This window comes from Ranitomeya imitator, chromosome 2 (assembly GCF_032444005.1).
Source record: "Ranitomeya imitator isolate aRanImi1 chromosome 2, aRanImi1.pri, whole genome shotgun sequence".
NCBI classification, from domain to species: domain Eukaryota; kingdom Metazoa; phylum Chordata; class Amphibia; order Anura; family Dendrobatidae; genus Ranitomeya; species Ranitomeya imitator.
Genome location: NC_091283.1, coordinates 230,219,146 through 230,242,883, shown reverse-complemented (window position 1 = coordinate 230,242,883; position 23,738 = coordinate 230,219,146). Strand labels below are relative to the sequence as shown.

Below are 23,738 nucleotides of genomic sequence, written 5' to 3'. Positions count from 1 at the left end.
CATTATATACTGAGGTCACCGCCTTCTCCGGTCCCATAATCACCTATAGATCATTATATACTGAGGTCATCACCTTCTCCGGTCCTATAATCACCTATACATAATTATATACTGAGGTCACTGCCATCTCCGGTCCTATAATCACCTATACATCATTATATACTGAGGTCACCGCATTCTCCAGTCTCAATCACCTATAGATCATTATATACCGCGGTCTCCGGTCCCATAATCACCTATAGATCATTATATACTGAGGTCACCGCCTTCTCCGGTCCCATAATCACCTATAGATCATTATATACCGCGGTCTCCGGTCCCATAATCACCTATAGATCATTATATACTGAGGTCGCCGCTATCTCTGGTCCTATAATCCCCTATAGAGCATTATATTCTGAGGTCACCACCACCTCCGGTCCTATGATCGCCTATAGATGATTATATACTGAGGTTGCTGCCATCTCCGGTCTCAATCGCCTATAGATCATTATATACTGAGGTCACTGCCATCTCCGGTCCTATAATCACCTATAGATGATTATATAATGAGGTCACCGCTATCTCTGGTGCTATAATCCCCTGGTCCTATAATCCCCTATAGAGCATTATATTCTCAAGTCACCACCATCTCCGGTCCTATAATTGCCTATACATCATTATATACTGAGGTCACTGCCATCTCCGGTCCTATAATCACCTATAGATCATTATATACTGAGGTCACTGCCATCTCCGATCCTATAATCACCTATAGATGATTATATGCTGAGGTCATGCTATCTCTGGTGCTATAATCCCCTGGTCCTATAATCCCCTATAGTGCATTATATTCTGAGATCACCACCAGCTCTGGTCCTATAATTGCCTATAGATGATTATATACTGAGGTCACTGCCATCTCCGGTCCTATAATGACATATAGATAATTATATAATGAGGTCACTGCCATCTCCGGTCCTATAATCCCCTATACATTATTATATACTGAGGTCACCGCCATCTCCAGTCCTATAATCACCTATAGATCATTATATACTAAGGTCACCGCTATCTCTGGTCCCATAATCACCCATAGATCATTATATACTGAGGTCACCACCATCTCTTGTCCTATAATCCCCTACTATGTGGGGTCCTGTAATCCCCTATAAATCATTATATACTAAGGTCACCGCCTTCTCTGGTCCCATAATCACCTATAGATCATTATATACTGAGGTCACCGCCTTCTCTGGTCCCATAATCACCTATAGATCATTATATACGGAGGTCACCGCCTTCTCTGGTCCCATAATCACCTATAGATCATTATATATGGAGGTCACCGCCTTCTCTGGTCCCATAATCACCTATAGATCATTATATACTGAGGTCACCGCCTTCTCTGGTCCCATAGTCACCTATAGATCATTATATACTGAGGTCACAGCCATCTCCGGTCCTATAATCACCTATACATCATTATATACTGAGGTCACCGCCTTCTCCAGTCTCAATCACCTATAGATGATTATATACTGAGGTCACCGCCATCTCTGGTCCTATAATCCCCTATTATGTTGGGTCCTGTAATCCCCTATAGATTATTATATACTGAGGTCACCGCCTTCTCCGGTCCCATAATCATTTATAGATCATTATATACCGAGGTCACTGCCGTCTCCAGTCCTAAAATCACCTATAGATAATTATATATTGAGGTCAATACCATCTCTGGTCCCATAATCACCTATAGATCATTATATACTGAGGTCGCCGCCATCTCTGGTCCTATAATCCTCTATAGAGCATTATATTCTGGGGTCACCACCACCTCCGGTCCTATGATCGCCTATAGATGATTATATACTGAGGTTGCTGCCATCTCCGGTCCTATAATCACCTATAGATGATTATATAATGAGGTCACCACCATCTCTTGTCCTATAATCCCCTATTATGTGGGGTCCTGTAGTCCCCTATAAATCATTATATACTGAGGTCACCACCATCTCCGGTCCTATAATCACCTATAGATCATTTTATCCTGAGGTCACAGCGGGCTCTGGTCACATAATCAGCTATAGATCGTTATATACTGAGGTCACTGCCATCTCCCGTCCTGTAGTCACCTATAGAGCATTATATACTGAGGTCACTCTGAATACACAGAATTCGGCTGGCTGGGCGCAACCAATTAGCGAAGAGTGGTTCAAATCCCGCTCCAATTCGCGGCCGGAGTTCGTCTGTCGCTGATTATACGTGGGCTGTGCTATACACTTCGTGGAGGGCCGCGAACATAGTGCAGTGATCTTATGTATAGGTATTGTGTGACTAGGAACATCTGTCCTGAAGGCGGCAGGTTCGCACCCAGGTGTTAATATGTATTTTCCTGGGACAAGTAGAATTCTGTCTCCAATCTCACCAGGGGGTCCTGCTGGAAGCCAATAAGAAAGGTAACATTTGACACCTCCTAGCTCTTGGAAGAGAGATGTTTATTACGGCCTGATAGTATCTCTGTGTGAGCTGTTACACAAAGGATCCCAATATATTCATTGGGAGGTGCGCCCGTGGTCCAATCAAAAACCAAGCAATTATGATATTAATCTGAGGGGCTGGACTAGAAACCTCACCTCCAGACCAAAGCTATAAATTACGGCTGTATTAAGAGAGACTTTTTCACATAATGGGGGCAGCCGAGCTGGTGTGATCCAATCTACATTCATCCTACCCTCAGGGAGTAGAAAGCAAACTACCAGTTAGATGATTTCTGTAAGTTACTTTTGTTTATTTTTATACTGTTTTGCAAAGTTATGTCTTTTTATTATCATATTTTTATACCTCTTCTTACTGTAAGCATTGAACCTTTTTGTATTAAAGTAGAATACATTAACAAGTTGAACCTTGAATGTTCTAAAAGAATCCATAGCCTAAGGTGTGTGAGCCTTATGAGTGGTAGACATTATTAGTACTAATAGTTCAGGGAGTGGTGGCAGCGTGTATGAGCGGGTGTGTGGGCTGGGTCAATGTGTGATTTATGCTCCCATTACAGCATGGATCAGAGGTTGAATGCTGGACTGAGTGGCGAGATAGATTAACCCTTGAAGACACAACCCAAGTCACGTGCTGAGTGGCATGTGACAAATTAGTTACACCACGTAGAAGGGATCTGTGACACCTGTGATGAAGCTCCGACGTTCCCTGCTCTTACACTGGTGGATGCGGAGCTGTGACTGCAGTGGTATGATGAATCCTTATGATGAAGTGCTGACGTTCCCTGCTCTTACATTGGTGGTTGCGGAGCCGTGACTGCACTGGTGTGATGAATCCTTATGATGAAGCGCTGACGTTCTTGCTCTTACACTGGTGGATGCGGAGCTGTGACTGCAGTGGTATGATGAATCCTTATGATGTAGTGCTGATGTTCCCTGCTCTTACATTGATGGTTGCGAAGCTGTGACTGCACTGGTGCGATGAATCCTTATAATGAAGAGCTGACGTTCCCTGCTCTTACATTGATGGTTGCGAAGCTGTGACTGCACTGGTGCGATGAATCCTTATGATGAAGCGCTGACATTCTCTGCTTACACTGGTGGATGCAGAGCCATGACTGCACTGGTGTGATGAATCCTTATGATGAACAGCTGACGTTCCCTGCTCTTACATTGGTGGTTGTGGAGCTGTGACTGCACTGGTGCGATGAATCCTTATGATGAAGCGCTGACATTCTCTGCTTACACTGGTGGATGCAGAGCGGTGACTGCACTGGTGTGATGAATCCTTATGATGAAGCGCTGACGTTCCCTGCTCTTACATTGGTGGTTGCGGAGCCGTGACTGCACTGGTGTGATGAATCCTTATGATGAAGCGCTGACGTTCCCTGCTCTTACATTGGTGGTTGCGGAGCCGTGACTGCACTGGTGTGATGAATCCTAATGATGAAGCGCTGACGTTCCCTGCTCTTACACTGGTGGATGCGGAGCGGTGACTGCACTGGTGTGATGAATCCTTATGATGAAGCGCTGATGTTCTCTGCTCTTACATTGGTGGTTATGGAGCTGTCTGCATCGGTGCAATGAATCCTTATGGTGAAGTGAATATGTCCTCAGCTGCTGACGTGACCACTCTAAATTGAGTCATCGTGTGGGATTTAAGTCTTTAATTCTTTGATACAGAGGTTGGAGACCACTATATTGGCCGATCCCACCATCTGGCTATATTTTGCGAGGTCTCCTGTGCATTACTGAGGAAACCCCAATGTGTTGGGTGACTTAAGATAAGCAAGGGTCCAGGACAGAGGCCCATCTGTGCTTTGTCGCCCTGCTCTCCTGGGTCACTGACTGTGGACCTGTGTCAGACGTGATCCGTGCAGGAACACGAGTCATCTGCAGCTTGTCTGTGACATCTTGCCTGCTTCCTTTGGATCTAATCTAATTTGTCAATGGTGTTTCTGGGGTGAGCGCAGAATTTTTTATTTATGTTTTGTGTCCTGTCCCCAGGTGGTCAGAGATGAGAGCCATGGAGAAATGCTCTGGTGCCAAGGTCTATCACAAAGTGCCTGATGGCGGATGGGGCTGGGTGGTGGCCGTGGCCTTCTTCTTTGTGGAAGTCTTCACTTATGGGGCCATCAAGTCTTTTGGGGTCTTCTTTAAAGATCTGATGGTGTACTTTGAGGAAAGCAACAGTCGCATCTCCTGGATCATCTCCATCTGCGTATTTGTCCTCACGTTCACAGGTAGGTGCTGTCCCCGTAGCAGCCGATCTCCAGATTCTGTCCCTCCAGAGATGAACACAGACCTCTCCTCAGGCCTGGTGTCCGGGGCATGTAGATTGGGTGGACAATCCTCACTACGACTCTTTGAGACATTTTTTTTTTTCCCCTAAATTTCTGTATTTTGGGCTAAAAATCTCTATTGCATTTGGGTTTCATTAGAAATGTCCAGTTTTGTTTTCTAGTTTTGCACTCATCTTTAATGTAGTCTGAGGCTGTATATTTTGTTTAGAGATTTTCCGAAAAGCCAGATAAAAGTTAGACTATCCTGTTAAATGTCAGCGCTCACTGACAGATTCTTAGTTAGGTCAGACACTTCATCCCGCTAGTGCAGTTTCCTCACACACTGACACCATGTATGTCCATGCAGCGGCTGCTGGGGAGGAGCATGTGACCAGACCCGCCAATCAGCATCTTCCAATAGTAAAACTCCTTGCATAGGAAAGCTGCTTTTCTACTGGAGAAGGCTGATGGGCGTGTCTAGTTGCATGCTCCTCCCCCCAGCAACCACTTGGCACTCATGTATACTAAGTTTTTGCAGGGGGAGGAGCATGCAACTAGACACGCCCATCAGCCTTCTCCAGTAGAGAAGCAGCTTTACTATGCGAGGAGTTTTACTATTGGAAGATGCTGATGGGCGGGTCTGGTCACATGCTCCTCCCCAGCAGCCGCTGTATAGACATACAGTACAGATCGAAAGTTTGGACACACCTTCTCATTTAAAGATTTTTCTGTATTTTCATGACTATAAAGATTCACACTGAAGGCATCAAAACTATGAATTAACACACGTGGAATTATATACTTAACAAAAAAGTGTGAAACAACTGAAAATGTCTTATATTCTAGGTTCTTCACAGTAGCCACCTTTTGCTTTGATGACTGCTTTGCACACTCTTGGCATTCTCTTGATGAGCTTCAAGAGGTAGTCACCGGGAATGGTCTTCCAACAAACTTGAAGGAGTTCCCAGAGATGCTTAGCACTTGTTTGCCCTTTTGCCTTCACTCTGTGGTCCAGCTCACCCCAAACCATCTCGATTGGGTTCGGGTCTGGTGACTGTGGAGGCCAGGTCATCTGGCGTAGCCCCCCATCACTCTCCTTCTTGGTCAAATAGCCCTTACACAGCCTGGGGGTGTGTTTGGGGTCATTGTCCTGTTGAAAAATAAATGATGGTCCAACTAAACGCAAACCGGATGGAATAGCATGCTGCTGCAAGATGCTGTGGTAGTCATGCTGGTTCAGTATGTCTTCAATTTTGAATAAATCCCCAACAGTGTCACCTGCAAAGCCCCCCACACCATCACACCTCCTCCTTCATGCTTCACGGTGGGAACCAGGCACGTAGAGTCCATCCGTTCACCTTTTCTGCGTCGCACAAAGACACGATGGTTGGAACCAAAGATCTCAAATTTGGACTCGTCAGACCAAAGCACAGATTTCCACTGGTCTAATGTCCATTCCTTGTGTTCTTTAGCCCAAACAAGTCTCTTCTGTGTGTTGCCTGTCCTTAGCAGTGGTTTCCTAGCAGATATTTTACCATGAAGGCCTGCTGCACAAAGTCTCCTCTTAACAGTTGTTGTAGAGATGTGTCTGCTGCTAGAACTCTGTGTGGCATTGACCTCGTCTCTAATCTGAGCTGCTGTTAACCTGCGATTTCTGAGGCTGGTGACTCGGATAAACTTATCCTCAGAAGCAGAGGTGACTCTTGGTCTTCCTTTTCTGGGGCGGTCCTCATGTGAGCCAGTTTCTTTGTAGCTCTTGATGGTTTTTGCCACTGCACTTGGGGACACTTTCAAAGTTTTCCCAATTTTTTGGACTGACTGACCTTCATTTCTTAAAGTAATGATGGCCACTCGTTTTTCTTTTCTTAGAATTTGTATTATGGCAAGAAAAAAGCAGCTAACAGTCTATTCAGTAGGACTATCAGCTGTGTATCCACCAGACTTCTGCACAACACATCTGATCGTCCCAACCCCATTTATAAGGCAAGAAATCCCACTTATTAAACCTGACAGGGCATACCTGTGAAGTGAAAACCATTCCCGGTGACTACCTCTTGAAGCTCATCAAGAGAATGCCAAGAGTGTGCAAAGCAGTCACCAAAGCAAAAGGTAGCTACTTTGAAGAACCTAGAATATAAGACATATTTTCAGGTGTTTCACACTTTTTTGTTAACCCCTTCCCGACCTTTGACGCAGCGTATGCATCATGAAAACCTGTGCCAATCCGACCTGTGACGCAGCATATGCGTCATGGTCGGATCGCGCTCCTGCAGGCCAGGTGAAAGGGTTAACTGTAATTTCACCTGACCTGCAGGGGCAGGGGGAGTTGTACTTGAGCCCAAGGGGGTTGGCTTGGCCCCCCCTCTGTGGCTACGATAGCTCTGATTGGCTGTTGAAAGTGACGTTTCACTTTCACCTTTAATCAGAGCGATTAGTAATATTTCACCAATGAAAATTGGTGAAATATTACAATCCAGCCATAGCCGATGCTGCAATAGCATCAGCCATGGCTGGAGATCGTGATCTGACCCCCGCCACCGATCTGCTTCCCTCCGACCTGTCATTCCCTAACCCCCCCCCCCCCCCCCCCCGCTGTCCGTTCCCCTCCCCCCATACTTACCGACCTCCTGTGTCCGTCCGTCTGTTCCATGGGCGCCGCCATCTTCCAAAATGGCGGGCGCATGCGCAGTGAGCCCACCGAATCGGCCGGCAGATTCGTTACAGGTACATTTTGATCTCTGTGATAGAACCTATCACAGCGATCAAAATAAAGGGGGGGTTTATTTAATTTTTTTTTTTTATCACCCCCATAGGTAGGGACAATAATAAAATAAAGAAAATATATATAGATTTTTTTTGCCCCACTAGGGTTAGGGTTTCGGCTAGGGTTAGGGTTAGAATTAGGCTATGTGCAGACGGTGCAGATTTAGCTGCGGATCCGCAGCGGATTGTCCGCTGTGGATTTGCTGCAGTGTTCCATCAGGTTTACAGTACCACGTAAACCAATGGAATACCAATTCCGCTGTGCCCATGGTGCGGAAAATACCGCGCAGAAACCCTGTGTTGTATTTTCCGCAGCATGTCAATTCTTTGTGCGGATTCCGCAGCGTTTTACACCTGTTCCTCAATAGGAATCCGCAGGTGAAATCCGCACAATAAACACTGGAAATCCGCGGTAAATCCACAGGTAAAATGCAGTGCCTTTTTACCTGCAGATTTTTCAAAAATGGTGCGGAAAAATCTCTCACGAATCCACAACGTGGGCACATAGCCTTAGGGTTAGGGTTGGAATTAGGGCTAGGGATGGAAATGGGGTTAAGATTAGGCTGGGGTTAGGGTTAGGGTTAGGGTTGTGTTGGGATTAGGGTTATGGCTAGAGTTGGGGTTAGGGGTGTGTTGGGGTTAAAGTTGGGGTTGGAATTAGGGTTAGGGTTAGGGGTGTGTTGGGGTTAGGGGTGTGTTGGGGTTAGTGTTGGAGGTAGAATTGAGGGGTTTCCACTGTTACGGCACATCAGGGGTCTCCAAACGCAACATGGCGCCACCATTGATTCCAGTCAATCTTGCATTCAAAAAGTCAAATGGTGCTCCCTCCCTTTCGATCCCCGACGTGCGCCCAAACAGTGGTTTACCCCCCACATGGGGTATCAGCGCACTCAGGACAAACTGAGCAACAATTATTGGGGTCCAATTTCTCCTGTTGCCCTTCTGAAAATAAAAAATTGCTTGCTAAAACATCATTTTTGAGGAAAGAAAAATGATTTATTTTCACTGCTCTGCGTTGTAAACTTCTGTGAAGCACTTGGGGGTTCAAAGTCTCACCACACATCTAGAGAAGTTCCTTGGGGGGTCTAGTTTCCAAAATGGGGTCACTTGTGGGGGTTTTCTACTGTTTAGGCACATCAGGGGCTTTGCAAACACAACGTGACGCCCGCAGACCATTCCATCAAAGTCTGCATTTCAAAGCGTCACTACTTCCCTTCCGAGCCCCAACGCGTGCCCAAACAGTGGTTCCCCCCCCACTTATGGGGTACCAGCGTACTCAGGACAAACTGGACAACAAGTTTTCGGGTCCAATTTCTCCTGTTACTCTTGTGAAAATAAAAAAAATTGCGGGCTAAAAAATAGTTTGAGGAAAGAAAATTTTTTTATTTTCACGGCTCTGCATTATAAACTTCTGTGAAGCACTTGGGGGTTTAAAGTGGTCACCGCACATCTAGATTAGTTTCATGGGAGGTCTAGTTTCCAAAATGGGGTCACTTTTGGGGGAGCTCCAATGTTTAGGCACACAGGAGCTCTCCAAATGCGACATGGTGTCCGCTAACGATTGGAGCTAATTTTTCATTCAAAAAGTCAAATGGCGCTGCTTCCCTTCCGAGCCTTGCCGTGTGCCCAAACAGTGGTTTACCCCCACATGTGAGGTATCAGTGTACTCAGGATAAATTGCCCAATAAATTTTAGGACCCATTTTATCCTGTTGCCCATGTAGAAATGAACAAATTGAGGCTAAAATAAAAATTTTTGTAAAAAAAATAAATATAAAAAAAAAAGTACTTTTTCATTTTTACAGATCAATTTGTGAAGCACGTGGGGGTTCAAAGTGCTCACTATGCATCTAGATATGCTCCTTGGGGGGAGGAGGGGGAGCTAGTTTCCAAAATGGAGTCACTTGTGGGGGAGCTCCAATGTTTAGGCACACAGGGGTCTCCAAATGCGACATGGTGTCCGCTAACGATTGGAGCCAATTTTTCATTGAAAAAGTCAAATGGCGTTCCTTCCTATTGGAGCCCTGTCGTGCGCCCAAACAGTAGTCCCTCCCCCCCCCCCCCCCCCCCCACATATGGGGTATCGGTGTACTCAGGACAAATTGTACAATAACTTTCGGGGTCCAGTTTCTCTTTTTACCCTTGGGAAAATAAAAGAATTGTTGCTAAAACATCATTTTTGTGACTAAAAAGTTAAATGTTCATTTTTTCCTCCCATGTTGCTTCTGCTGCTGTGAAGCACCTGAAGGGTTAATAAACTTTTTGAATGTGGTTTTGAGCACCTTGAGGGGTGCAGTTTTTAGAATGGTGTCACTTTTGGGTATTTTCAGCCATACAGACCCCTCAAACTGACTTCAAATGTGAGGTGTTCCCTAAAAATAAAAAATGGTTTTGTAAATTTCGTTGTAAAAATGAGAAATCGCTGGTCAAATTTTAACCCTTATAACTTCCTAGCAAAACAAAAATTTTTTATTTCGAAAATTGTGCTGATGTAAAGTATACATGTGGGAAATGTTATTAACTATTTTGTGTTTAACAGAATAAAAATTCAAAATTTTAGCCAAATTTCCATTTTTTTCGCAAATAAAAACAAAAATTATCGACCTAAATTTACCACGAACATGAAGCCCAATATGTCACGAAAAAACAATCTCGGAACCGCTAGGATTCGTTGAAGCGTTCCTGAGTTATTACCTCATAAAGGGACAGTGGTCAGAATTGCAAAAAACGGCCAGGTCATTAAGGTCATAATAGGCTGGGTCATGAAGGGGTTAAGTATATAATTCCACATGTGTTAATTAATTCATAGTTTTGATGCCTTCAGTGTGAATCTACAATTTTCATAGTCATGAAAATACAGAAAAATCTTTAAATGAAAAGGTGTGTCCAAACTTTTGATCCGTACTGTATGTGGTGTCCGTGTGTGAGGAAACTGCAGCACTAGCGGGAGGAAGCGGGGACCTAACTGAGAACCGGTCAAGTTCAGGAGCGTCTGTAACTCTGCTGATTTATGGCCACAGACTACATTAAAGGGGTTGTCCAGTCCTTTCACACTAATGACCTATCGATCCTTAGAGGCGGTGATCAATGTTGGATTGGCTGGGGTCCGACACACAGCACCCCACCGACCAACTGTTATAGGTGTCGGCTGCCGGCAGGAAGTGCCCACTTACCGAGCTGCTCGTTTCCCTTGTAGTGCCCACTTACCGAGCTGCTCGTTTCCCTTGTAGTGCCCACTTACCGAGCTGCTCGTTTCCCTTGTAGTGCCCACTTACCGAGCTGCTCGTTTCCCTTGTAGTTCCCACTTACCGAGCTGCTCGTTTCCCTTGTAGTGCCCACTTACCGAGCTGCTCGTTTCCCTTGTAGTTCCCACTTACCGAGCTGCTCGTTTCCCTTGTAGTGCCCACTTACCGAGCTGCTCGTTTCCCTTGTAGTGCCCACTTACCGAGCTGCTCGTTTCCCTTGTAGTGCCCACTTACCGAGCTGCTCGTTTCCCTTGTAGTGCCCACTTACCGAGCTGCTCGTTTCCCTTGTAGTGCCCACTTACCGAGCTGCTCGTTTCCCTTGTAGTGCCCACTTACCGAGCTGCTCGTTTCCCTTGTAGTGCCCACTTACCGAGCTGCTCGTTTCCCTTGTAGTGCCCACTTACCGAGCTGCTCGTTTCACTTGTAGTGGCCGCTGCAGGGTACCACATCCGCCTGCTATTGAGTTGAATAGGACTGCAGTACCAATCCTGGCCAAAATAAGTAGACAGAGGAGCTCGGCAAGTGGGCCGGCGGCTCCGACATCGATAACAGCTGGTCAGTGGGGGTGTTGGGTGCTGGACCCCGAATGATCAGACATTGATCACCTCACCTAAGGATAGGTCATCAGTGTAAAAATAGTGGGCAACCTCTTTAAAGCTGACCCTCGGTCCGTGTCCTCTGTAATAACGGAGTGGGGGGCGACTACAAGGGTCCATGTCACTCTGCAGCTCAGTCTCGCGCTATACCCTTGATGTGGGCTACACATTGAACACAGAACGTACCGCCAACCAGTCCACACACCCGAGCGGCTCCATGCTGCCACCAATCACTGAAAGGGCGATATTCAGAAGGCCGCGCACACGTGGACTCACTTCCTGCAGGCGGACGGCGGTCACATGTGCACGACAACCCTGGGTTTATCCAGCCTCCGGTACTCTAACCTATAGATTCTGGAAGTTTTGCTAAAATCTTCTGACTTTTGGCGATCTCACAGCATTTTCGTCCAGCTCCAGAAAAGTGGGTGAAGCTGGGATGAGGGTGCAGTGACCATCGATCGTTAACCTCCTGACTGCCATAAATCTTTCTCCAGCTGGGACTGGAGTAATGGGTGCAGTGCAGATAGAGGCGCTCCTCCGCCTCGTCATAAACTGGGAGCCTCCCACTCCACCGCGACGCCTCAACACCAGCAGGACGCTCGGGGTGCCTCATGGAGACACTTGGGTTCTTCAGGGCAACAAAGCAAAACACAAAATGACCAGTGCTTAATATATAAGAGGTGCAAAATCCACAGGAAAGTCCCTACTACGTTGTCCTCTGTAAGAAAGTCCTTCCCTGCTCCCCAGGACATGGGGCAGAATTTCCAGTTATCTACTGTCCCTAACCAGCTGTTGATCCATTCATTCTATACAGTCTGGCTATGGGGTTGGGCTGTCCAATCATTCTCTTCCTGGCTCCACCGATGAGGAGCGGCTCCATTGCCCTCCTTCATATTCTATAGATCCCAACCTTGTCACAGGACGTCACTTATTTGGGGCCCCTTACTGGCCTCTGAATTGCCATAGTAAAGGTGCAGTGTCAGAGGTGGCGGTCACGTGCTACTGGTGGTCCCAATAAGCAGTGTGAGGAGCCAGCACAGGGGTCAGTGGGAATGACGGGGACTTAAACAAGACACAAGACAATAGACAAGTTACTTCAGTTGATCTTCACTACAAAACACAGAAAAAATGATTTTTAGGCAAAAGTTCAAACCATTAGTAAAAAAAATGCAATCTGTTCTTGAAGGTGGCCGCCCCAAAGGCCTGCCGGAGAATGCTTTTTCCTAGCTCATCTTGTCATGCTGTACACTGCCGCCCCTAAGGCCTGCTGGAGAATGCTTTTTTCCGGCACATCTCATCATGCTGTACACTGCCGCCCCTAAGGCCTGCTGGAGAATGCTTTTTCCTAGCACATCTCATCATGCTGTACACTGCCACCCCTAAGGCCTGCCGGAGAATGCTTTTTCCCAGCACTTCTCGTCCTGCTGTACACTGCCGCCCCTAAGGTCTGCTGGAGAATGCTTTTTTATTCAGTCGCCATGACAGCACAACGAGAGAGGGGATCCGCCCTTCAGGGACAGGAAACCTCAGACATAAAAAGGGCGGCACCTCACTCCCCTGCCAGTTGGTTTCCTGTCCCTGACAGCAGAACCTCTTCAGACTGACCTTTGGAAGAAGGTTGAAGAAAAGAAGCTATCCCACTCCTGACAGGCCGATACAGGTAGCGGGGGTCCCCTGCCTCGGTCTGGTCAGGAGGTTGGTAGCACCACACGGCAGGGGGACTGTTGGTGTAGGTGGCAGCAGGAGGAAGCAACCCAAGGGAAGGGGTTAGCTTCTTGGGTGTCCGCTTTACCATACCTGGTAAGTAGGCCGTGGAACCATGTCTGCGGGGCCTCTGGGGTCTGTCCGCCGCTGCCACTGTGGTCCGCTTTGGCCGGGGGACGCTGCCGTCCCTGTTCGGTGCGTCTGCCCTCAGCGCTGCAGCTGTGACCGGAAGGGGCGTGTCTGGATGACGCGGCGAGCGGTGCGGGGTGATGACGCGGTCTAGGTCATTAATGGACGTTACAAATCGTATTTTTCAGATAGCCGAAAATCACCTACTCTCCCTTACGGCTCTTCATATAAAGGGAAAACTAAATACCATGGCCGATTATTTAAGCCGCAACGAACTCAAACAAGGGGACTGGTCTCTAAAACCGGCTGTCTTCAATCAGACCGTACATTTATGGGGATGTCCAGAAATAGATCTTTTTGCCAGTCGAGGAAACAGGAAACTACATCAATTCTGTTCCCTAAATCCGAAGGACAACCCGTATGCAGTTGACGCTCTTCTAATCTCCTGGAACTTCAGTCTCGCCTATGCCTTTCCCCCTCTAAATCTAATTCCTATAGTTCTGAGGAAAATTCGGGAAGACAAGGCCCGAGTGATATTAATAGCCCCGTTCTGGCCCAGAAGGTCGTGGTTTCCATGGCTGAGAAACATGTCCATTTCCCAGCCATGGATCCTCCCAGAAATACCAGACCTCCTTTCCCAGGGCCCAGTCCTGCATCCACGGGTAACCAACTTACACCTAACAGCGTGGAATTTGAGAGGTCACTTCTGAAAGGGAAGGGATTTTCTCAAAATCTTATAAATACACTGCTTAAAAGTAGGAAAACCTCCACGACAAACATTTGTTAGGGTTTGGAGAAGATTCCTATCGAGTTCAGGGGCACAAATTGATCAAAGACCTGATATTACTCAAATCTTAGAATTTTTACAAAAGGGCCTAGAGTTAGGCTTAGCCACCAGCACCCTTAGAGTTCAGGTTTCAGCTCTGGGGGCGCTATATAATTCTAATTTAGCCAGTAATCACTGGATATCTAGATTTTTCAGGGCGGTTACCAGATCCAGGCCGGTTATTAAACAAAATAGTCCCATGGGACCTAAATCTTGTGCTCTCAGCTCTAACACAAGCCCCATTCGAGCCTATTGACTCTGTTCCAATCAAGATCCTGTCGGTCAAAACGGCCCTCTTAGTTGCCCTCACATCCGCGAGAAGGGTTAGTGATCTGCAGGCATTGTCTAGACAACCTCCATATATGCAGTTTAGGGAAGATAGAGTGGTTATGGGACCTGACCCTCTTTTATCTTTATCTTCCAAAGGTTGCTTCAAAATTTCATAGATCCCAAGAGGTGGTCCTACCTTCATTCTGTTCTAATCCCTCTAACAATAAGGAACAGAGATTTCACTGTTTGGACGTACGAAGGTGTCTTCTCAAATACATTTCAGTAACAGACACCTGGAAAAAGATCACTCCTTATTTTTATCCTACCAGGGAGTTAGGAAGGGGCTTAGGGTATCAAAAAATACGCTAGCCAGATGGATTAGGGAGGCGATATCTCTTGCTTATACCGCAGGTGGCGTGGGAAATTCCAGAAGGTATAAAGGCTCACTCTACTCGTGCGGTAGCCACATCCTGGGCTGAGAGAGCAGAGGTGTCGATTGAAGACATTTGTAAGGCGGCCACATGGTCTTCTCCATCTACCTTTCTTAAACATAATAGATTAGATCTAGGTGGTTCCTCCGACCTCACGTTTGGGAGAAGGGTGCTGGAGGCAGTGGTCCCTCCCTAGTCACTTTTCACTTCTCTGAAAGTCTCTCGTTGTGCTGTCATGGCAACTGAATAAATACGTACGCTACTCACCTGGTAGCAGTGTTTTTTCAGAAGCCATGACAGCACCCTTATATTCCCTACCCTCTTTGCTTATGAGTTCGACACTTCCTTTAGAAAATTCCTAAGTTTATTCACTGGGTGAATTGTACCATATGTTAATATTGTTTATGTGCTACTAACCTAGAAGGTCCTTTCATACTCTGTAAACCAACTGGCGGGGGAGTGAGGTGCCGCCCTTTTTGTCTGAGGTTTCCTGTCCCTGAAGGGCGGATCCCCTCTCTCGTTGTGCTGTCATGGCTCCTGAAAAAACACTGCTACCAGGTGAGTAGCGTACGTATTCCCGGCACTTCTCGTCCTGCTGTACACTGCCACCCCTAAGGCCTGCCGGAGAATGCTTTTTCCTGGCACATCTCATCATGCTGTACACTGCTGCCCCTATGGCCTGCCGGAGAATGCTTTTTCCCGGCACATTTCATCCTGCTGTACTCTGCCGCCCCTATGGCCTGCCGGAGAATGCTTTTTCCCGGCACATGTCGTCATGCTGTACACTGCCGCCCCTAAGGCCTGCTGGAGAATGCTTTTTCCCGGCACTTCTCGTCCTGCTGTACTCTGCCGCCCCTAAGGCCTGCTGGAGAATACTTTTTCCCGGCACATCTAGTCTTGCTGTACACGGTCACCATCCATTTCTCCTGTCTCCTCAGCTCCAGTCTCCACCATCCTCAGTAATCGCTTCGGTCATCGGCCGGTGGTCATGCTGTACACTGCTGCCCCTAAGGCCTGCCGGAGAATGCTTTTTCCCGGCACTTTTCGTCCTGCTGTACTCTGCCGCCCCTAAGGCCTGCCGGAGAATGTTTTTTTTTCTGGCACTTCTCGTCATGTTGTACACTGCCGCCCCTAAGGCCTGCCGAAGAATGCTTTTTTTCCCTTCACCATGACAGCGCTGCACGTGAGAGATGGCATCCGCCCCCAGGAACAGGAAACCTGTAGCAGAGATATAAGAATGGGGCGGCCCCTCTCTCCTCAGTTTGGTTTCCTGTTCCTGCAGGTGGACGCCTGTCGCAGAGCTCCTACCTCCGGAGGGATACCCCCTCTGATGAGTCCGGTCCGGGGGCCGAGGTCCGCGGGGAAGCCAGCCGTACTCGGCGGCATCGCGTGCGGTGCTGTCCGGTGTCGGGCTGCTGGGTCCGCGCCATCCCTTTCCTCGCTGGACTCCCCGGCGACCGCTCTGTGCAAGAGGCCGGTCCGGGGTTGCGGGGGCGTGTCCCTCACTGACGCTGGCGCCGAAGTGAGGGATGACGACTTCCGGTCGCAGGAAGTGACGTCACACGCCGAGGGAGCCGGTGTGCTGGACACTTCCGGGCGGAAGCTGATCCAGTGGCGCGCACACCGCTCCTCTATAAAATACGGCAGCAAAGAGGAGTCGCTGGTCCTGCTCTTCAGACGGAGATGACCGAACCAGCGGTAGATCCGGAGCTGCTGATGCCTGCGCCTAAAATGTCGGAAGACACTCAAGCTGCAGGGGTACCCAGGGTCCTGGAGGGGTGAGTGCCTTTGTAAGGCAAGCTACGCACACACTGATACCTGTACACTGTGTTTTGTAGGAAGGGAAAGCCACCTCCAAGCAAAAGAATAGGGTCTGTCCACTATGTAAAGAAAAACTCCCTAGGCTATACAACAAAAAGATCTGCCAGCCCTGTATTGACAGAACAGTTGCGGAGGAATCTTCTTCCCTATTACAAAACATTAAAACAATCATACGGGAGGAAGTTAAATCTACAGTTAAAGAACAGTTGAGACATCACACAAAGGAGACCCCCCCTCCCCCAACATGTGAACAAGGGTCGGATGTAGATTCAGGGGATGAGCCGGGAGCCTTAACCCCCTCTGATGCCTCAGATTTAGACTCCTCAGATGAGGAGTATGGCCGCCCATGCTTTCAGTCGGAGGACATTGGAAAGCTGCTCTAACTTGTCAGAACGACTATGGGAGTAGAGACCCCTAGAGAACCACGGACAATCCAAGACACCATGTTTAGCAACTTGGAGGAGAAGAAGCGAAAGTTTTTCCCCTTCCATGATAACATAATTAAATTAATAAAACGTGAGTGGAAAAAGCCTAATAAAAAGATGTCTGTCCCTCAGGCATTAAAACGCAAATACCCCTTTGATGAGGAGGTCTGTGAGAAGTGGGATAAGGCGCCTAAGTTAGATGCAGCCATCGCCAGCACTTCTAAGGGGGTTGCGTTACCATTTGAAGACATGGGAGCCCTAAGGGACCCCCTCGACAAAAAAGCAGATGCTTTTCTAAAGTCGGCTTGGGAAGCAGCGACATGGTCATTTAAACCCGGGGTTGCTGCCACTTGCACGGCACGTGCTATGGTCAAGTGGTTAGAGGAGTTAAGTGACCAAATCAAAAACAAATGCCCAAGAGAGAGGCTTCTGGAAGCATTGCCCTCTCTGCAAGGCGCCGCAAGATTCCTAGCAGACGCCTCGATAGATTCAGTTAGAAGTGCCGCACGCGTGTGTGCCTTATCTAATTCAGGAAGGAGAACATTATGGCTGAAAAATTGGACGGCTGACTTCCAATCAAAGGTCAAACTCTGCGGAGTACCCTGTGAAGGGCAATACCTTTTTGGCAAATCTCTAGACGAGATCCTTGAGAAAGCGTCGGACAAAAAGAAGCGGTTTCCACCCCCTTCCTTTCCCAGGCGCCGATGGGATACCTCTCGTTCGTCCTTTCGTGGTGGATATAGAGGGACCCGCGGCCGATCAGATGACAGGTCTAGTCGAGGCAGACCCTGGAGAGCGAAAGGAAAGGGGATTCCTTTTCAACAAACCTCCCCCCAAGCCTGATCCCAAAAATCAGTGACGCCAGCATTCCGGTGGGGGGAAGACTCCGGCGGTTTGTCCATCACTGGGCAGCACTGCCGGCTTCTCATTGGATAACAAATTTGTTGTCAGAAGGTCTAAAGTTCAAATTCTCCAACCTCCCACCAAATCGTGTAAAAATGACCCAGGTGGGGGGAAAAAATCAGGCCATATTAGAAAGAGAAATTTATCTCCTCATGCAAAAAGAAGTGTTAGTAGAAGTACCCCATCAAGAGATAGGGAAAGGGTTCTACAGCACTTTATTTCTAACACCAAAACCAGACGGCTCGCTGAGGGTAATATTCAACCTAAAAGCCCTAAACCATTACATTCAAATAGACAAGTTCAAGATGGAGACTTTAAAGACCGCAGTAAAAGTACTCGACCCAAACTGTTACATGGTGGTGATCGATCTTACAGACGCTTACTACCATGTGCCAATCGCCGTCCAACACCAACAATACCTAAGATTGGTGGTAAATCTGGGAAAACCCCCCGTCCATCTACAATATCAATGTCTTCCTTTTGGGGTAGCCATTGCGCCCCGTATATTCACAAAAATTATTTCCGAAGTAGCATCTTTCGTCAGGAAAGAAGACATAATGTTGGTACCCTATTTGGACGATTTTTTGATAATAGCAAAAACAAAGAAAGTTGCAAAAGTGCGGCCGCAAGGGTGCTGGAGGTACTGACCAATTTAGGATGGATGATAAACCTGAAAAAATCAAGGCTTGTCCCAACTCAAACCCAAGAATTCCTCGGAATTGTGTTAGATTCAGTCAAGCAGGAGTGTGTCCTCCCACAGAGGAAAGTTCAATCTATCCAACAGAGGGTAGAGTCATTCCAATTACAACAGACTATCTCTCTGAGAAACGCAATGTCACTCCTAGGGGTCCTAACGGCAACGATTCCAGCAACGCGATGGGCACAAAGCCACACACGGGAGTTACAATGGCAGATACTAGCCGAACAAGAAAAAAATCCATACAATCTGAATCGGAAGATTCTTCTGTCACCAGAAGTTCAAAACTCACTAGAGTGGTGGCTGAAAACAGAAAATCTAACCAACGCAGTGCCATGGTCAGTACGAGATCCAGTAGTCATTACTACCGATGCGAGTCCGTGGGGTTGGGGGGCACATTTGGGAGATCAGGTCCTACAGGGTCAATGGGGAAGCCCAATGACAACAGCGTCCTCCAATCTAAAAGAATTGTCTGCGGTGAGACTAGCACTTCTTCATTTAGGGGAAAGAATTCTGGGAAGACATGTGGTAGTGTTATCCGACAACAACACAACAATAGCTTATATAAACCGCCAAGGGGGCACAAGATCAACATCCCTTATGGCAGAGGCCAAAGAACTTTTTATATGGGCCGAAAACAACCTTCTTTCACTAACCGGAACATACTTGAAAGGATCAGAGAATCAAGTAGCCGACTACTTAAGCCGTCACACGTTACATCAGGGGGAGTGGTCCCTGAACCAGCAAGTATTTGGGAAAATATGTGCCAGCTGGGACGTTCCAGACGTAGACCTGTTCGCCACAAAACAAAATCGGAAGGTGAAGAGGTTCTATTCTCTGAACCCAAGAGAGCACCCGGAGGGGGTAGACGCGTTCCTGTATCGGTGGAACTTCCATCTAGCATACGCATTCCCCCCAATACCATTAATCCCGGCAGTCCTCAGGAAAATTCGGGAGGACAAAGCACGAGTGATCCTCATAGCTCCCTTTTGGCCGAAGAGAGCGTGTTTCACGTGGCTCAGGCGCATGTCTATCTCGGACCCGTGGATCTTTCCGGATGCTCCGGATCTCCTATACCAAGGGCCAGTTCAACATCCCCAAGTTCACAGATTGCATCTCACCGCCTGGAACTTGAAAGGGGACTTCTGTTAGCAAAAGGATTCTCAAGCCCTTTGCTGACCACATTGCTTGCTAGCAGGAAAAAGGTCACCTCAGACAAATACCAAAAAATCTGGCAAAAATTCCTAGATTTTTCGGGACGACAGTTGTCTGACTCTGGTCAACAGGTCCCAGTAAAAGAAATTCTTGAATTTCTCCAAAAAGGGTTGGAAAAAGGTCTGTCTACTAACACCTTAAAGGTGCAGGTCTCTGCCCTTGGTGCACTGTTCGATCAAAAACTTGCTGACCACCCTAGGATCTATAGGTTCATTCGAGCCTCCTTTACTTCCAGACCCTCAAAATTAATACCTAAGATAGCTCCCTGGGATTTGAATTTAGTTTTAAAGGCTCTTACCGTTTCCCCCTTTGAACCTCTGGATTCTATATCAATAAAATACTTGACTCTAAAAACGGTTCTCCTAGTTGCCTTAACGTCTGCCCGCCGTACTTGTGAGTTACAAGCTATGTCGGTGAACCCTCCTTACACTACTTTCCATGATGACAAAGTAGTTATTAAAACCGACCCTGCCTTTCTTCCGAAGGTCAATTCTAAATTTCATAGAGACCAGGAAATTATTCTGCCCTCTTTTTGTTCCCAACCAAAATCCCAGGGAGAGAAGACCTTCCATTGTCTCTATGTCAGACGCTGCCTCCTTCAATACTTAGAGGCCACAAATTCCTGGCGTCAGTCATCGGCCCTTTTTGTCACCTATCAGGGGACAAACAGGGGAAAAAAGGCCTCAAAGGCAACTATTGCACGGTGGTTGCGTACGGCTATTTCACTTTCGTATTCTTTTTCTGGTCAAGTTCCCCCACAGGGTGTTACGGCTCACTCCACGCGTGCTATAGCCACTTCTTGGGCAGAAAGGGCTAACGCCTCGATAGAACAGATTTGTAAAGCGGCAGTATGGTCATCACCCTCTACCTTCTTCCGACACTATAGGTTAGACTTAGGTCAATCAGACTTGTCTTTTGGGAGAAAGGTGTGGTCTGCTGTCGTCCCACCCTAGGAATCTTCTATTTTTTCCTCTCACGTGCGGCGCTGTCATGGTGAAGGGAAAAATGATAATTACTTACGGGTAATTTGATTTTCCGGAACCATGACAGCGCCGCATTAATTCCCGCCCTATCTTGGTGATGGTTGTGTGATTCACAAAAAAAAACAAAAAAAAACTTATTGTATATGGATAAATGTATATGTACAAAGCATGTGTGTACACGAGCTAACGAAATGGCTATACAAATGTAAATATGATACATAACTGTGTACTAACAAAGCGGTCATCTTCCATACTCTGCAAACAAACTGAGGAGAGAGGGGCCGCCCCATTCTTATATCTCTGCTACAGGTTTCCTGTTCCTGGGGGCGGATGCCATCTCTCACGTGCGGCGCTGTCATGGTTCCGGAAAATCAAATTACCCGTAAGTAATTATCATTTTCCGGCACCGCTGATCATGCTGTACTATGCCGCCCCTAAGGCCTGTCGGAGAATGCTTTTTCCCGGCACATCTCATCATGCTGTACACTGCCGCCCCTAAGGCCTGCCGGAGAATGCTCTTTTCCGGCACATCTCGTCCTGCTGTACACTGCCGCCCCTAAGGCCTGCCGGAGAATGCTTTTTTTCTGGCACTTCTCGTCATGCTGTACACTGCCGCCCCTAAGGCCTGCCGGAGAATGCTTTTTTCCGGCACATCTCATCCTGCTGTACACTGCCGCCCCTAAGACCTGCCGGAGAATGCTTTTTTTCTGGCACTTCTCGTCATGCTGTACACTGCTGCCCCTAAGGCCTGCTGGAGAATGCCTTTTCCTGGCACATCTCGTCCTGCTGTACACTGCCGCCCCTAAGGCCTGCCGGAGAATGCTTTTTTTCTGGCACTTCTCGTCATGCTGTACACTGCCGCCCCTAAGGCCTGCCGAAGAATGCTTTTTTCCGGCACCGCTTATCATGCTGTACTATGCCGCCCCTAAGGCCTGCCGGAGAATGCTTTTTTCCGGCACATCTCGTCCTGCTGTACACTGCCGCCCCTAAGACCTGCCGGAGAATGCCTTTTCCCGGCACGTCTCATCCTGCTGTACACTGCCGCCCCTAAGGCCTGCTGGAGAATGCTTTTTCTCTGTCGCCCATGACGGCACCACGGAGAGAGGGGATCCGCCCACCAAGGACAGGAAACCTACAGATAAAAAGGCGGTACCACTCTCCCGCATCAGTTGGTTTCCTGTCCTTGATGGGAGATCTACGGATTTACCAGATCAACGTTAGAATTCCGGGGCCAACCAGTCTGACTCAGGCAGCTGGGGTCCCTCTGCCTTGGCTGGGGTGGTGACCCGAAGCGCCACCGCTGGGGGCTAGTGGGCCTCTAGGGTGTGCGGGGGAGGTGACAAGGAGTTCGCGGTCACCTCCCCAGGTAAGATGCAGCAGCGGCAACATCCAGGGGGGTCCCTCTGTGGTTGCGGGAGGTGCGGCGCGGCCCTCCCCAGGAAGCGTCAGTCTGCACACTACCGCCATCTGGCGTGCAGAGCCGCGCATTAAGGGACTGCATAGGACCAGGGGCTCCGGTCAGCAGCGCGATATCTGCACTCCCGGGCGCCATCTTGGAAGTACGGCGCATGCCCGGGATTGCGCTGGTCTCGCGATGCGGCAGGATCTTCCGCACAGGCGCCGGCGGTGTATTGCCGCTCGGGCGCCCAGAATGGTTCTGCGCAGGCGCCGCAGAAGCTCTTCTGCGCAGGCGCTGGCGTTCGGCGCTCCTCGCTGCAGCTAGGAGCTACTGCGCAGGCGGGGGAAAAAAAAAAAAAAAAAGAGCGGCGGGAAATCTTTAAATGGGAGTAGTTACAATCTCCCAGTGACTCTGCAGTATTATCGGCAGGAGCCTCAGGAGCTACTAGTCGCCGCAGCACGCGTTATTAGGGCAGCGACCGCAGACCAGCAGCAGTATGAGCGACCCGGCATCACCTTTGCCAGAATCACCTCCACCTATAGCATCGCCACAGCAGCAGCAGCAAAAACGGCGACAACAGAAAGGACACCAGGACACCAGCAGCAAAGAACGCCAAAGGTCCCAACACAGTAAGGAGTCCAGTACGGCGTCGGGGGGAAAAGCCAGAGGCAGAGAAACCCCAACCGGTATTTATGGGTCCTGGAGGTGGTAAGTGATCTTCGTGAAAGTCAGAGACAGTAAGATTATTATTTGTCTCTTTTAGGGGAGGAAAATCTTAGGTAAATCCAAGCATAAAATCTGTGCCATCTGTAGAGAAGATCTTCCACCCACCTGGGAGAAGAGACTATGTAATACTTGCATACAGCAGACAGTATCCGAAAGTCTTCCCGGGTTTGCAGCCGATCTAAGAAAACCTGATTAAGGAGCAAGTGGAAGACACCTTTAGATCCCTAAAAAGTGGAAAAAAACGGAGAAAGACCAGACACAGGTCCCCGTCTCCGGTCTCAAAATCTGACAGTGATAGTGCGAGTTCAGTATCCTCTAACTCCTCCTCCTCATCTTCATCATCCACTTCTTCCTCGGGGGGGCACAACTGTTTCCCACTAGAGGACACCGATGGCCTCATAAAAGCAGTGAGAAGTACTATGGGGTTAGTAGACTCCCACCCTAAAAAATCGGTGCAAGACATCATATTTGGGGGTCTAGAACAAAAAAAGAGAAGGGCTTTTCCGCTTAATGACGCAATAGCAGCTTTAATTAAAAAAGAATGGAAAAAACCCATGAAAAAGACTCTTTTAACTCCAAAAAGGAAATACCCCTTCGAGGATGAATCCTGCTTCTTTTGGGAGAAAGCCCCCAAGTTAGATGTAGCAATAGCTAAGGCTTCAAAAAAATTCGCTCTCCCGTTCGAAGATATGGGGGTCCTAAAAGACCCTATGGACAAGAAGGCGGACGCCTTCCTCAAAGGCTCTTGGGAGGCAGCGGGAGGAGGCCTAAAACCAGCAGTAGCAGCTGCATGTACATCCCGCTCCCTAATGATTTGGTTGAATCAACTAGAGGGTCAATTAAAAGGGAA

The 23,738-nt window shown here is 48.0% G+C and overlaps 1 protein-coding gene across 5 annotated transcripts in view; it reads left to right on the top strand.

Annotated features, from left to right (window-relative positions):
- SLC16A6 (solute carrier family 16 member 6) overlaps nucleotides 1–23,738 on the top strand; it is a 71,841-nt gene that overhangs the window by 8,538 nt on the left and 39,565 nt on the right. For 2 of the 5 annotated variants that reach the window (XM_069748682.1, XM_069748681.1), the window contains exon 2: nucleotides 4,482–4,717. In XM_069748682.1, the coding sequence (XP_069604783.1) occupies nucleotides 4,492–4,717 (226 nt within the window). In that variant the 5' untranslated portion in view covers nucleotides 4,482–4,491. Of the gene's footprint in view, nucleotides 1–2,410; nucleotides 2,755–3,164; nucleotides 3,375–4,481; nucleotides 4,718–23,738 lie in introns of those variants that run through there. The other 3 variants (XM_069748683.1, XM_069748685.1, XM_069748684.1) reach the window with 3 other exon arrangements.